The sequence below is a fragment of the Myxine glutinosa genome, chromosome 4, assembly GCF_964187855.1.
Source record: "Myxine glutinosa chromosome 4, kmMyxGlut1.1, whole genome shotgun sequence".
Taxonomy (NCBI): domain Eukaryota; kingdom Metazoa; phylum Chordata; class Myxini; order Myxiniformes; family Myxinidae; genus Myxine; species Myxine glutinosa.
The window spans coordinates 155,757,624-155,772,863 of NC_136264.1; the positions used below are offsets into that span (position 1 = coordinate 155,757,624).

A 15,240-nucleotide genomic window follows, 5' to 3' on the forward strand; every position below is an offset into this window, starting at 1 on the left:
TATGGCTGTGAGGTGTTTTTATTACGTCTTTTATGGCTGTGAGGTGTTTTTAATTTCGTGGCTGTGAGGTGTTTTTATTACGTGTTTTATGGCTTTGAGGTGTTTTTAATTTCGTGGTGGTGAGGTGTTTTTATTACGTGTTTTATGGCTGTGAGGTGTTTTTATTACGTGTTTTATGGCTGTGATGTGTTTTTAATTTCGTGGCTGTGAGGTGTTTTTATTACGTGTTTTATGGCTGTGAGGTGTTTTTATTACGTGTTTTATGGCTGTGAGGTGTTTTTATTACGTGTTTTATGGCTGTGATGTGTTTTTAATTTCGTGGCTGTGAGGTGTTTTTATTACGTGTTTTATGGCTGTGAGGTGTTTTTATTACGTGTTTTATGGCTGTGAGGTGTTTTTATTACGTGTTTTATGGCTGTGAGGTGTTTTTATTACGTGTTTTATGGCTGTGAGGTGTTTTTATTATGTGTTTTATGGCTGTGAGGTGTTTTTACTTTCGTGGTGGTGAGGTGTTTTTATTACGTGTTTTATGGCTGTGAGGTGTTTTTATTACGTGTTTTATGGTTGTGAGGTGTTTTTACTTTCGTGGTGGTGAGGTGTTTTTATTACGTGTTTTATGGCTGTGAGGTGTTTTTATTACGTGTTTTATGGCTGTGAGGTGTTTTTAATTTCGTGGTGGTGAGGTGTTTTTATTACGTGTTTTATGGCTGTGAGGTGTTTTTATTACGTGTTTTATGGCTGTGAGGTGTTTTTATTACGTGTTTTATGGCTGTGAGGTGTTTTTATTACGTGTTTTATGGCTGTGAGGTGTTTTTATTACGTGTTTTATGGCTGTGAGGTGTTTTTATTGCATGTTTTATGGCTGTGAGGTGTTTTTATTACGTGTTTTATGGCTGTGAGGTGTTTTTACTTTCGTGGTGGTGAGGTGTTTTTGTTACGTGTTTTATGGCTGTGAGGTGTTTTTATTACGTGTTTTATGGCTGTGAGGTGTTTTTATTACGTGTTTTATGGCTGTGAGGTGTTTTTACTTTCGTGGTGGTGAGGTGTTTTTATTACGTGTTTTATGGCTGTGATGTGTTTTTAATTTCGTGGCTGTGACGTGTTTTTATTACGTGTTTGATGGCTGTGAGGTGTTTTCAATTTCGTGTTGGTGAGGTGTTTTTATTACGTGTTTTATGGCTGTGAGGTGTTTTGAATTACATGGTGGTGAGGTGTAATCGGCCCAAACTTCCAGTCTGCACCTACCCCTCCCCTTTGTGTGTGCTGAGGGGTTCTTTCTTGAAAAAAAAACATTCAACCTAAATTGCCTATAAAAATGTAATATCACAAACACAACAAATACATTTGTGCAAAGTAATTGTTTGTATTATGATTGGTGAAAATCATGACACCACAGTAACTCAGGTGCAGTCATTAGCCTCAGTTAAAATAAGCCCGTTCCTCAGTAACGACGCTTGGTGAGGCGAGCGTAGCGAGCCGAGCCAAGCTAGTATATATATATATATATAAACAGAAATCGGGTGCTACTTTTGACTCACCCTGTATGTATATATATATATATATAACACCATATTAATAGGTAAAACAATGTAAATAGTCATTAATAACAATTAAAAACCATAAAGAGTACAGTAAAGTTATTAAAGTAAATATAAAGTAAGTATAGCACAATAATATGTACATAAATGGACATTATACAGCACAAAGGCACTTAAACAAATCAAATTGTACAACAACCAGCCAGTCATGCAGACGTACTGTCCGTGACGGTCTTTGTTGTGGATGCTCTCAAACCGAGAGTTGTCTCAGATTTTTAGGACAAGGATTTTGATTCAACCAATTATGGCTGGAATACCACTTCACTGATGATGTCATTGCTATCACCCTATGTACCCCATGGGGAGTTGATGACATATGCCAAGTTTCAATTTTTTAGTTGAGTAGTTTCGGAGAAGAAGCGCGATTTTGTCCATTTTTTCCCCCTTTAATCCAATATGGCTGCCATACCATTGTGACCTATGATGTCAGAATTATCAACAAAATATACTTCATGGGGAGTACCTCATATGTAAGTTTCACATCGATCAGCCCAGTAGTTGCAGAGAAAATAAATTAAAGCGAAAATATGTACACGTGGACACACCCACAGACAGGCAGACAGACGTTATGATTTTGTCGGCATTGTAAAGACAGGGGCATTACAATAGTCTCACATCCCTTTTAGGGTGAGACTAAAAATAGGGTTGCTGTTTGAAAAATGATGTTTAAATAGCTTTTAATAATCCAATTTTTCCATGATCTCTCCTCAGTGGTGTTTCAAAGGACACTGCATATGGCAGACGGTGCTCGAGCCAGCACAGCGTGATGGCAGCTGGGGTTCTTGGAGTCCATTCGGTTCTTGCTCTCGTTCGTGTGGCACTGGCGTTACCTATCGTACCCGCACGTGCGACCGGCCTGAGTGAGCTCATAGGATAAAGGAGAACGTTTTGTCTATGGTAGTATACTCAGAAGGAAACGGGGTTAAAGAGCAGCGGTATTGTTAGCCCACCTAATGTTAAAATGCAGAATAATTTTTCTGTACACATTGACAATCAAAATATTCCTCAATAATCTATTTTATTACCATGGTCTAAAGCCCGAGACTCAGAACCAAATGTAAGATGATATTTATTTATCTCACCTTGGTACTTTTTTCGATTTCCTGCTTGGTAGACCGAGGCATGGTGGACGTGACTGTGCTGGACTGAACTACGAGTATGAGCTTTGTGAGACTCATCCATGCCGGGATTCACAAAAAGACTTCCGAGCTCAGCAATGTGCTGAGATGGATGGAATGTTTGAGTATCGTGGCTCCGTAAAGCACCATTGGCTACCCTACGAACATCTGGACTGTGAGTTATGTTGAGTTTGTGGGAATTGGGTTTTAAAAAATCAGCAGAGGAAGGGGGTAGTGGTGGACAAGGAGAAGGGTAAAAGGTTTCAGAAATATTTACCAGACTCGGTGGTGAAATGGTTCGAGTTTCTGCTAAGAGTATGGGAAGTCAGGGGTTAAAACCCTGTCCGAGTCATACCAAAGACTTTAAAATAGGGGTAATACCCGTGGGCGCTCACCTGGTAGAATAAAGCAGTACACTGCACTGAATAAAGGTATTTTAAACAGTATCACGGTATTTTAAATCAATTTCAATGGTTGCTAGGAGACAGGGCAGCATGTAGACTCACACTAACATAATCATACGACTTTAAACAAACAAACAAAAAAATACCTATTTTGGGGGGTCAACCCTCCCACCCCCTGTGGACCCTCTTAGACCCTGTTTTTGTTTAATGCTGTGACCAAACTTTGGTGCATCACAGGCAATGACGGTTGTGGTTGATGTAAAATCAGTCTCACAACCGCTTTCTCAATCCGAGTTTAATCTGAATCAATCTCAAACAGCATCTAAGGAAGAATACATACCGGCCATCATTCATGTACACTAATAGGCATCAGGAGCATATATAATATCGGGTACAATTAAGCAAGACCCATGCAAATATGATTTCCTCACTATCCTAAGTAAGCACGTAATGGTCACAGGTCTGCCTCTTGCTTTCAGTGGATGGATATTTATAAGAGCACTTCAGTGAGCAAGAGATGTAACTACACCTGGGTTATAACATATGACTTAGAGTTCCTACGTTTCACGACAATCCTCCCAGAGAGCAAAAACTTTGCAAGCAAGCCATTTTAGCAGAATACACAATACACATAGTACTAATCAGCAATCAATTATAGCAGTATACCAAAAAAACCCACCAAAGAATACCTATCAAGGAGTTACTACCACCCAAAGTGCCCCGGCCAATGGCTTTCTCTGGCTGTGCGGGTTCTATATACATCCGAGCTGTCAGTGGGTTTACCGAGGTCTTCCTCAGTCGGCGCTGCTCTAGTCAGTTCAGGCGACCGGATCGGTACCACGGCTCCGTCCGGGTCAGGTGACCTGGAAGGAGACGGAGACTCGGACAACGGAACCTCCGTACAGGACTCAGACTCGTCGGATTCCCCGTAAGGAGCGAGATGACGCACCGACACAGTAGTTTCACGGCCGTCCGCCATTCTAACCTGAGCGTAATCAGGATTAGCCTGAATTATTTGTACCTTGTCGACGAGCGGATCGTATTTGCTCGGACGCACGGCTCGTTTGAGATAGGCCGGCCCGGGTTAGGAGAGCCAAGCGGGCAGTGACTGCCCGCTACCTGTACGACGCTGGTCGTGAAACCCTACAGTCGTGAGGAGTCTCATTTGTAGCGGTGCACAATAGGGACCGAATAGCATGTAGAGCCTCCGGTAACACCCAAATCCACTCATCCGGACCCAAACCCCGGGCCTTGAGCCTTAGGGTAACAGCCCTCCATATGATCCCGTTAAAACGCTCAATTTGTCCATTTCCTTGCGGCCGATAAGGGGTAGTGCAGCTGGAAGCAATATTCCGATGCAACAGAAAGGCCCGGACTTCCTGAGACATGAAGACAGCGCCCCTATCAGTATGAATGAAAGCAGGATTACCGAACATCATGAACAAGAGCCTCAAGCAGCGAATAACCGACCCGGAGGTCATGTCGTGACACGGAAACGCGAACGGAAATCGGGAGTACTCGTCGATGATTGTAAGAAGATAACGATACGAGCTGGATGCTGGCAAAGGCCCTTTGAAGTCCATAGCTAATCTCTCCCATGGCCAACTAGCTTGAATCAAAGTCCACATTTCTGGTTTGTAGAAGCGCGGTTTCAGCTCCGCGCAAACAGGACAGGCTCGACACAAATGACGAGCATTCTCCACAGAGTAGGGCACGTTCCGGCTGCACACAAAATGTGCCAATCGCGTCACACCCGGGTGGCATAGCGATTCATGAAGTTCGCGGAGATCCTTGCCTGTGGTGAGGCCCGTGCACACTCCGGGCCGAGACAACGCATCCGCAGCCAAATTCTCCCGCCCCGGGCGATATGTGATCTTGAAACTGTAGTCAGCCAATTTGATGCGCCAACGAGTTATCTTTTCGTTTTTAATGTGCTGTGCATGTCGCGTGTCATACATAAACGCAACGCTCTGTTGATCGGTAATTACTTCGAACTTCTTGCCAAGCAAATATGGCCTCCAATGTCTTATTGCTTCTATCACGGCATAGGCTTCTTTCTCGACAGCAGAATGGCATCTCTCACTATCCGTGAGGGTGCGAGAGAAGAAGACGACCGGTTGACCCTTGGGTCAGGGTCACCGCGATGGCACATTTGGACGCGTCTGTTTCCAAAACAAAGCATATGTTCTCATCCACCGAGGTCACAGCCATGCTAGCTATATCTACCTTCAGCCTTTGAAAGGCGGCCTTTGCTGCCTCGGTCATCGGGAATGTTTTGCAATGAACAAGTGGACGGAGCTTCTCGGAGTAATTCTGGACCCAGCGAGAATAATGTGCAAACAAGCCTAGCGCCCTCCTCAAGGACGCATGATCACGCGGCGCCACCATGTCTAGCACGGGTCGCAGGCGCTCTTTGTCGGGTGTTATCTTCCCTTGGGTCACCATGTACCCTAGAAGATCAATCGTCCTCGTGGAGTAGCGACATTTGTCCTCGTTGAAGGTTAGATTATATTGTCGCGCGACCTGTAAAAAAACGCCGCAGATCAGCGTTGTGGTCCGCTTGATCTCGTCCACACACTGTGAGAGTATCAAGGTAAACACAGACATCCTTTAATTGCTCCTTGGCAATTATGTCATCAATTGCCCTTTGAAAGCATGGAACACCGTTGGTTACGCTGAAGGGCAAACGCGTGAATTGATACAACCGTTGTCCCGTAAAGAGTTTATCTGCTTCGCAGATGGGTACCTGATGATACGCGCTACGCAAATCGAGCGTACTGTAGACAGCGTATTGAGCAACCTGTCGAACTAGCGAGTCCAGGCCGGGAAGCGGGTACGCGTCCAGCTGCGTGAATCTATTTATAGTTTGTGAATAATCGAATACCATACGCTTACGATGATTCTCAGTATGGACGACCAATACTTGAGCGCGCCAGGGTGATCGGCTCGGTTCGATAATCCCCTCCTTTAAAAGCCGACTAGTTTCCTCAGCGATGAATTGCTCGTCGGCCCGTGAGTGTCGTCTCGACTTGATTGCGACCGTCGTGCAGTCAGAGGTTAGACTCGGGAATAGTGACAGTGGCTCTATAGACATTCAGGTCAAAGCACACACAGAGAGTGTAGTTTCCCCATTAAACGTCATCGCCAGACGTCCATGCCGATGAAGAAAATCATGTCCCAACAGTACGTCGGCACATAGAGTAGACAAAATCATCAAATGGACATCCGGATACATCGTGCCATTAACCACTAACTTGACACGGCATTCCCCTTTGGTGCGCATCCAGAGCGACTGAGAAGCCATGAAAATTCTTCGCGAGGTCCCCAAAACCGGCCACCCGTGCCGTCGTACAAGGGCCATGTCGACGTAGCTCTCCGTCGACCCTGTGTCGACCCACGGCACTCACCAAACCATGCGGTCTGGACAGTGCCGGAATTTCTATAGGCCCGTGTCGGGCCTCGCGCGTCGCGGTGATCCCAGCCAGAGTCAAACGCCGCCCTCACGAGGCGCGGCAAACCTTCGCAAAATGACCTTTCCTGGCACACGTGTGGCACGTAGCGACCCAGGTGGGACATGTGGCTCGAGGGTGCCTCCGATTGCCACAAAAATAGCACTTAGTATTGCCTCTAAAAGAGGCGGTCGCCGCCAGACTCGTACCTTCGGCTCCGAGGACTTCTGGCTGGCTCGGCTCTATAGGGGTATCAGCAACCTCATGCTCCATGGTAGAGGAAATCTCTGGACGTTTCTCCCCAGTGAGTCTGGCAGTTACATAAGGTCGAACATACGACTCCGATTGAGCCTGTGCCAACTGTAGTACTCGTGCCTGATCATACGCCTCTTGTGGGGTCAGGGTGGGTTTCTCAAGCAAACGTTGGTGCATCGAATTGGCTGACCACAGTTTCAAGATCACATATCGCCCGGGGCGGGAGAATTTAGCTGCAGATGTGTTGTCTCGGCCCGGAGGGTGCACGGGCCTCACCACAGGCAAGGATCTCTGAACTTCATGAATCGCTATGCCACCCGGGTGTGACACGATTGGCACATTTTGTGCGCAGCCAGAACTTGCCCTACTCCGAGGAGGACGTTCATCGTTTGTGTTGAGCATGTTCTGTTTGCGAGGAGCTGAAACCGCGCTTCTACAAACCAGAAATGGGGACTTTGATTCAAGCTGGCCGGCCGTGGGAGATATTAGCTATGGACTTCAAAGGGCCTTTGCCAGCGTCCGGCTAGCTTGAATCAAGTGTCATCTTAATTGTGTGTGTAGTTCCTGAGAAAAAGACAAATACATGTGTTGGGGTGGGGAGGGGGGGGGGCAACCCCCTTTCCCCTCCGATTATTTTTAATGCCGCGAACACACGGTACATCACAGGTGATGAAAGTTGTGGTCAAGCTTCAGCCTTTGATCATGTTTAAAAACAAAAAACGAAAATAAAAGGAGTAATTAAATTGAAAAAGAATAACATTAATAGATGATGTTCATGTAAATTGGGGAGAAAGGAGACCTATGATAGGGAAGAGGGAGATAGGGGGGTGGGGAGGGAGTTTGGAAAGGGAGAAACCAAAATGTTAAAATATGAGCTGGGATGTAAGGAAATAAATATTTGTGAATTCAACTATAAAATAGCAAATAAGTAGTACAATAATTTCACTTAAATGCAGATATGATAACATGGATGTGAATTTGAAGGTAGTTATCTAATGGATCCCATGTTTGCTCTCCTTTGTCTCATAAGCACACAAACGCTGTGAGCTGCATTGCCAGGAAAGTGGACGAGAGGTGGTGTACATGCACAAAGCGGTACACGACGGGACTATATGCTCCTACAGAGGTCCACCTGGGATCTGCGTACGCGGAGAGTGTCTGGTGCGTTTGTGCATATTGACTACGATCATTTACTTTCCCTGCACTTTCAAACATTGTTTGGGTTCCTCTCATGAAGAAAGTATTCAGCAAGTATTCCACACCATAAATGTCCTCTTTGCTCTCATTTCTCTTTGCCAACTACTCTCGCTCTTGACGAGGCCACGTGCAGCCGGTTATTACATTTACATCATCATCTGATGCCAAACTGTTTGAAAGACCAAGAAAACCTCCAGCAAATGCGAAAAAGCATTACCCTGGTAACAAAACAGACGAAACCTGAACGTTGTATAACCGAGTCTTCCCCAATTACATATTGTTTTTAATATTTCTATTCAGATTCCAAATCCTGATTAAAAAAAAAATTTAATGCCAAAAATGAGCAAAATGCAAAATGGAGATCCTTCCATTCTGCCCATCGACCTCCCTTTGTTTGCCAAGAAGTTTACATGAACAAGGAGTGATCACATGACAAACTGCCCCAAAATACCTGCACATGTTCATTAACTCCTATTTTCTCAGCCATTGATTACCTGCATTAGCGACAGAATGCGTAAATGGATTTTATAAACACAAGATAGCACTTATAAACATGCTTTCCGAGCTACCTTCTGCCACGACGAGAGACATTACGTAAACAAGTTTTCCGAACCAACATATAACTTTCAAGCATGTTGTAAGCATGCCTCCCAAGCTTCCTGTGCTGACAAGATAACTCAGAGGTTTATCTCTAAAGGTCATATCTAGGTTTCATTCCTGACAGGACTATGGACTGCCATCCCAATGATGCGCAGACAGGACATTTCTTCAAAGAGTGTGCTGTCCGTTGGATGGGATGTTAAGCTGTGTCTCATCTATTTGCACTCACTTGGGGATGTTAAAGACCCAAAGGTGTATTTCACAAGAGTAGGCATGTCGGGTGCCTTTGTGACGTGCTCAGCAGGCCCGATGTGTGATTGGTGAAGTTGCTGCACTGCCCTAATAATTTTCCATTAAACACTGCCAGACCAGAGAGGCCAAGAGAGAGAGAGAGAGAGAGAGAGAGAGAGAGAGAGAGAGGGGCCGAGAGAGGGAGAGAGGCCAAGAGAGAGAGAGAGAGAGAGAGAGAGGGGCCGAGAGAGGGAGAGAGGCCAAGAGAGAGAGAGAGAGAGAGAGAGGGGCCGAGAGAGGGAGAGAGGCCAAGAGAGAGAGGCCGAGAGACAGAGAAGCCGAGAGAGAGAGAGAGAGAGAGAGAGAGAGAGAGAGAGAGAGAGAGAGAGAGAGAGAGAGAGAGAGAGGCCGAGAGAGAGAAGCCGAGAGAGAGAGAGAGAGAGGCCGAGAGAGAGAGAGAGAGAGAGGCCGAGAGAGAGAGAGAGAGAGAGGGGGAGAGGCCGAGAGGCCGAGAGGGAGAGGGAGAGGGAGAGAGAGCTGCCCCCTCTTGGGTTTCTTTCCCAATTCACCTCGACTTCAAAAATGCAGTTTAGGACTCCCAAAGTTGTCCTTCCTTACTGTTCAAATAAGGACCTCATTCCTAATGAGGATGACAGTCAGTCATTTCACCAACTTGCACAAATGCAGAATACCACTTATAATGTAAACTATATTGCTTATAGCTTTCTATTTGTAGTTTTTGTATCTAGATTTCTGTTTGACGTTATGATTCTTGTTGTGAACAGTGTCAAAGCTTGTGGAGGACCTCAAACACATAATGGATCAGGACGTAGTAGCAAAATGTATAGTAAAATAAAGTATGGGGTCGGAGAGCACACCAACAGCAGGAATGAGGGACAAAATAGAGGGAGACTTTGGGGAATATGAGAGCAAGGGGAGGACACAGCGGATGAACAATATGGATACAGACGCCAACTCCCAATCACAGAGGTGGAAGAAAAAACTGGAAACTTGGAAAGAGTGGATTTGCAGAGAGTTAATGGGTGTAGAAAGGATCAAGGTCGTGGATGGTGGATGAACTGAGATGGTGGTGAAGAGCTATCTTGAAGCCCTGGAGGGACAAAATATGATTGTAGCAGAATTAATGATTGATCTTCCACCAATTTTGTGCTAATCACCTTCGGATCTTTTTCTTCAGTTCACCATGCCCACCAGGAGACTTCCTAAGTAAACATTCAAGTATTTCTGCTATTCTTGTTGCTTTTAAGGTTCCAGGTATTGGCAGATTATTTTAAACAAGGAACATTTGCATCCATGAATGCTCCCAGAGAGGTGACTAAACTTGTGCAAAGCTGAGATTAGAACGTCATGGACTTCACTTCCGTAGACTTCATTGACTGAGACGTCACTTTATTGGATTTAACGGAATGAAAAAAAAAAGATTAATTAAAGGACATGCTTTGTTTCTGGGTAAAATGTTGCTTTACAATAAAATGGGTCTGTAGTGGTGTACAGGGGTGTTTTCCCCTATAAATATATGATACATGTGATTTTGGGTGTTTTTTTTGTTTTTTTTGCAAGGTTAGTGTTAAAGTAAGGAAATACGTTAAGACCATTAACTGTAACCACGTGTTTTCGTCATTGAGCAACTTTTTACTTGTTGACCCTTTTTCTTGACCCTTTACCCTTTTTCTATCTGCTCTTCCATGAGCCTCGACAGTCGACACCCACACCAAAAAAGCAAAGAACCACAAGATGTTGTCTCGCTCTTTTGCTTTACCTCTCAAATGCCTTTCTCCTAATTTCCCTATTTCTCTGAAGGACATTGGTTGTGACCAAGACATCTGGTCTAACAAGCGTGAAGACAAGTGCGGGGTCTGCGGAGGGGACAACTCCCACTGTAGGACGATTAAGGGCATGTTTACCCGCAGGCCCAAAGGGAAAAGTGAGTATTCAAAGATTCTAACCCAGGCGAGACACCTCGAGGCGAGTGTGCATACCTCTGGGGCCTAGGCTACCCTGCCAGCCCTAATCCAAGCCTTTGAGCTGCTGGACTACTGGGAATTTTATCATGTGCTGTGTTATTTTTTGATAAGAAATTCTAATGCAGGGCAGAATAAGGCTGAACAGATTAAAATGTGCAAATTTAAATCAAGACGATATAAGTTGTGAATTTGTTTGCATAGAGTTAAACAAACAAATTAGAGAGGCCAGGTAGTGTGTGTGGGGAAGTTTCTTTCCTTTTTTTTTGTATACAAGATCGAGGCTCATGTAAGAGCTAACATTAATGACAAAAAAAAAACGGACACATAAAAAACATACAATAAAGTGAGTGGGAGACAAGATGGGGAGACGGGAGAGAGAGGGAAGCACACAAGTACAACATTTGAGAGCAGGGACATCGGGAGATCTGTGGGAGGGAGAGGGCTTGAGGGAGGGGAAGGGGGTGGGAGAAACATAAAACACATGAACACTGCAAGGACTTCCAGGAAAGAAGTCGGTATTTCAAAAAAAGTGGATCTGGGGTGAATTAACTGGGGTAGAAAAGATCAAAGTTTTGGATGGGGGAAGATAAGAGATGGTGGTGAACAGCTGTTTTAAAGACTTGGAGGGAGGAGTGGCATTGAAGAGAGTGAGGGAGTTTGTTCCAGAGGCGGGAGAAAAGAGGAATGAAGGAGTGAAGGTGAGCAGAGAGTCTTGATTTTGGCAGTTTCAACAGAAGAGGGTTGCAGGCAGATCTTGTGCGACCTGGAGGAATATTTGGGGGCACAGAGCACAGACAGAGCTGGGTGGGCGGGGGGGGGGGGCTAGGCCAGAGAGGAGTCGGTAGAAGACAGAAAGACCACCAACCTGTCTGCGGTGAGGAAGTGAAAGTCCCTCGGAGTTAGCTTCATCGTGGGAGATTCCAATGATTCTGAACGCTTTGGTTTCAACAGCGTGAAGACGAGCTAGGTGTGAGGCAGGAGCACATGCCCAGAGGGGAGAGCAGTATTCCATTGAGCTGCGGATGAAAGCCTTGTATGTGCTGAGGAGCTCAGGTGTGCTAAGGAAGGACTTCGCACGACAGAGGAGGCCCAGTCGGCGACTGGCTTTGGAGACCAGTTTGGAAATGTGGTTTTCCCAGGAAAGATCATGGCAGATAGTGAGACCCAAAAGCTTGAGTGACAGAACTTCTTGGAGAGGATTGTTGAGAAAGTAGATGGGAGGGTTGTCCAGTCGATCTTTTCGGAGAGACATAGTAAGAGTGTGAGATTTGTCAGGATTGAAAGACATGTTCCACTTGTTTGCCCAGTCTGTGATTTTGTCCAGGTCTGCAGAGAGTGAGGAGGCTGCAGACTGCCGTTCTGAAGGACGAGGAATGGAGCGGCATCGAGTGGAGTCATCAGCAAAGAGATAGAGAGGATTTTCCAGAGAGTCGGAGAGATCATTGATGAAGACCAGAAAAAGCACAGGGCCCAGAACACTGCCCTGGGGAACTCCAGCCTGAACAGGAAGGGGAGATGAGAGAAATCCATTCAGGGCCACACGTTGAAAACGACCAGAGAGGAAGTCCACAAGCCATGCGTGGATATTTCCATGGATACCATGGGAGGAGAGTTTGGTGAGCAGAGCGGGGTGCCAGACCATATCAAAGGCACGCGATATGTCAAAGGAGGCAGCTCTGATTTCCTGTTTGGCATTGAGAACCTCCATCCATTGTTGAGACAGCAGAAGCAGCATGTCCAGAGTAGAGTGACCTGGTCTGAAACCAAAACATTAAGGCGAATGGGTTTACTCTTTTTTTTGTCTCCTCGTGCGATCTAATGTGATGTACGTCCAAGAGTGTTGACTCTCTGTCTTACAATTAGCAATTTTAATAGTACAAATCAAAAGTAAAACTTTATCATTCTAATATCGTTAGTTTAGTGTAAAGGGAATTTAAAAGGACATTATCAGTCCAAGGCGATTGGCCGAGCTTAAGAACGTCCAGCTGGATATGTTCAATAACATGGGCCTCTGCAGATGCCATGGTAGAAAGAGCAAATATTCTCCAAGCATGGACCTACAGTTTGAAATGTTTTGTCGACAGGCAAAAATAAATTATTTCTCAGCCAAGAAGCCATTGTTATTATTCACAAGGCCTTCAGGGGGCATCGGCTGGGCATCCATGACTAGTCCGTAAATGTTTGGATAGTTGAGAAACTATCCCAGGCCAGGTCACTACTCCAATGGAAGCATCCATCAACAATTTACAATGTGACCAGGGTACAGGCACACAATTGCCGACTCGTTTTAGGGGTGGGCTCCTTAATGGACGCCAGCAACAGCAGCCGTCAGGACAGCTGGCTCTTTATACCCTCGGAAGGGTGGCACGTGCAATACCCTGCCTACATACCTCGAAGGTTCCAAATTTGTTTTTATTGAATACAGAGCCAAGGCTCATGGAAGAGCTGGTACACTGAACAGGTCAGGAGGTAATAGGACAAAAGTAACAGTATAGGGAGTTGTTAGGCTGACAGGAATGAGGCTGAAGGAATCATTAGGAATAGGAAAGGAAATAGGAAATTAGGAATAGGAAATTCATTAGGAGGCTTCATTCATTAGGATTCATTAGGAATTAGGAGCTTACCTTGTGGATCTCAATGGGGAATGCTTTCCTCGTGTTCAAGAACCTTCTGGAAATTCATTAGGAATAGGAAATATCATTAGGAATAGGAAAGCATTTTGAAGGGCTCGATATTTCTCAGTCCCCTGTTTTCCTAAATGATCCTTTTTACCATCAAGTAGGACTTTCCTTATTCATTTTATTTCCCAATCATCATACTTTTCTCTCTGCCTTTGCTTGTTTCTAAATCTCATGCTCTAGGAAAGAAAAGAAAAAATCAGTTGAACTGTTGAAAGAGGGCGGCCTTCTGTCAAGGCTTGAATATCATGTGGGTAGCACACACGTGTTGACCAAACTCTATCTCCCCCCTTACCCTCCCAACCCCTCCTTCTGCCGGGGGAAAAACCGCAGACCTGCTGAAGATGTTTGAAATCCCATCCTCAGCGCGACACATCGTTATCAACGAAGTTAATCCTTCTCCTCACATGTTGGGTATGGAAGAAGTTAACTTGCTCTCTCACACCTTCTCAGTTTCACGGACAGCTCTTCCATAACCATTTGTTATATATTCATTATTTTGCTTCTTCCTTCCCTTATCCTGCTCTTTCAAGAAGGCCATGGAAACTACTCATCCCTTTACAAACGTAAAACATCCCTTTTTGCGAAGGTTAACACGTCTTTTGTTGTGCATCATGAACCATGAGATTTTACTCAGCCCGAAGTACTTGAGAAAGCAAATTTTTGTCAAGACTTTGGCCTTCCCAGAAACTTCTTTTAAACTATATTCCTCAACAAAATCTCTTATATTTCTTTCTTTTTTTAAATTCCCTGCATGTGTTCAGGCTCATTTTTGAAATGTACAATTTTTAGCGACTGGTTTGGTCTTAAACGTTGAAGGGGTTTGTAGTTGTGCCGATGCCATCATTATTCGTCAACGAGAACAAGAACACGAAGCTCTGTGACCTTGTAAGCTCTTACGCGATGAGCTTACCTTGTGGATCTCAATGGGGGAATGCTTTCCTCGTGTTCAAGAACCTTCCGGAATTTTTTTTCTAATCCTGTAAGGCCACTGGAACCTAATACGAATTCTGGACAATTCCAAGAAACAGATTTGATCTACCTTTTGCTATTATTCAAACCCATATCCAGTTAGCCACTTGTTTACCCTATTCCTTTCACCACTGGATTTATTTATTTATTTATTTTTGGTACTTGCATTCATTTCAACCGGAAGTTGTGCCTCCACTTTTCAATAATGCCACTGAGCTTCTACGTCTAGTTTATGAAATAGAGTTCGTTTTACATCCTCGTGTCCGACCAGTGGTAACAACCCAGGACGGAGTGCCAATTTTGGAAGGAAACAGGAAGCGAGCAAAGCTTGGGGTCTTCGTGAAACTTGGGCTGCTCTGGGAGGTTGAAGAACAAGATGGGAAGGAGTTTCTTCGCACGGAGGGACCACTGAAGGACACCTTGCTAATTCAGGTAACTTTGGGAACGGGCAGATGTTATTTGCTCTTGAAAGCTTGATGTTGGCTCAAAACCAAATGTACTCTTCGATTCCTGAAATGCCATGCCATTTTGTTTTCTCGTCCAGATTTCTCCGAGTGACAACGAGAGCAAAGCAAGCGTGATGTATCATTACATCATCCATGAGGACACACTGCCCCGCGTTGGCAGCAACAATGTCCTTGGCAGCAGCAGTGCTGGAGATTACGAATGGGCCCTCAAGGCTTGGTCAGGCTGCTCTGTTACTTGTGGTGGAGGTATGCGTTTCTTTACTACATCAATGAAACATGGGGAAGC

The 15,240-nt window shown here is 45.0% G+C and overlaps 1 protein-coding gene across 4 annotated transcripts in view; it reads left to right on the plus strand.

Moving 5' to 3' along the window:
- Nucleotides 1–15,240, plus strand: part of LOC137425440 (A disintegrin and metalloproteinase with thrombospondin motifs 3) — a 192,678-nt gene that overhangs the window by 147,691 nt on the left and 29,747 nt on the right. For all 4 annotated transcript variants that reach the window (XM_068113881.2, XM_068113882.2, XM_068113883.2 and 1 more), the window contains 7 exons: nucleotides 2,310–2,458; nucleotides 2,713–2,891; nucleotides 7,855–7,985; nucleotides 10,674–10,797; nucleotides 13,849–13,929; nucleotides 14,759–14,919; nucleotides 15,032–15,200. In XM_068113881.2, the coding sequence (XP_067969982.2) occupies nucleotides 2,310–2,458; nucleotides 2,713–2,891; nucleotides 7,855–7,985; nucleotides 10,674–10,797; nucleotides 13,849–13,929; nucleotides 14,759–14,919; nucleotides 15,032–15,200 (994 nt within the window). The remainder of the gene's footprint in view (nucleotides 1–2,309; nucleotides 2,459–2,712; nucleotides 2,892–7,854; nucleotides 7,986–10,673; nucleotides 10,798–13,848; nucleotides 13,930–14,758; nucleotides 14,920–15,031; nucleotides 15,201–15,240) is intronic.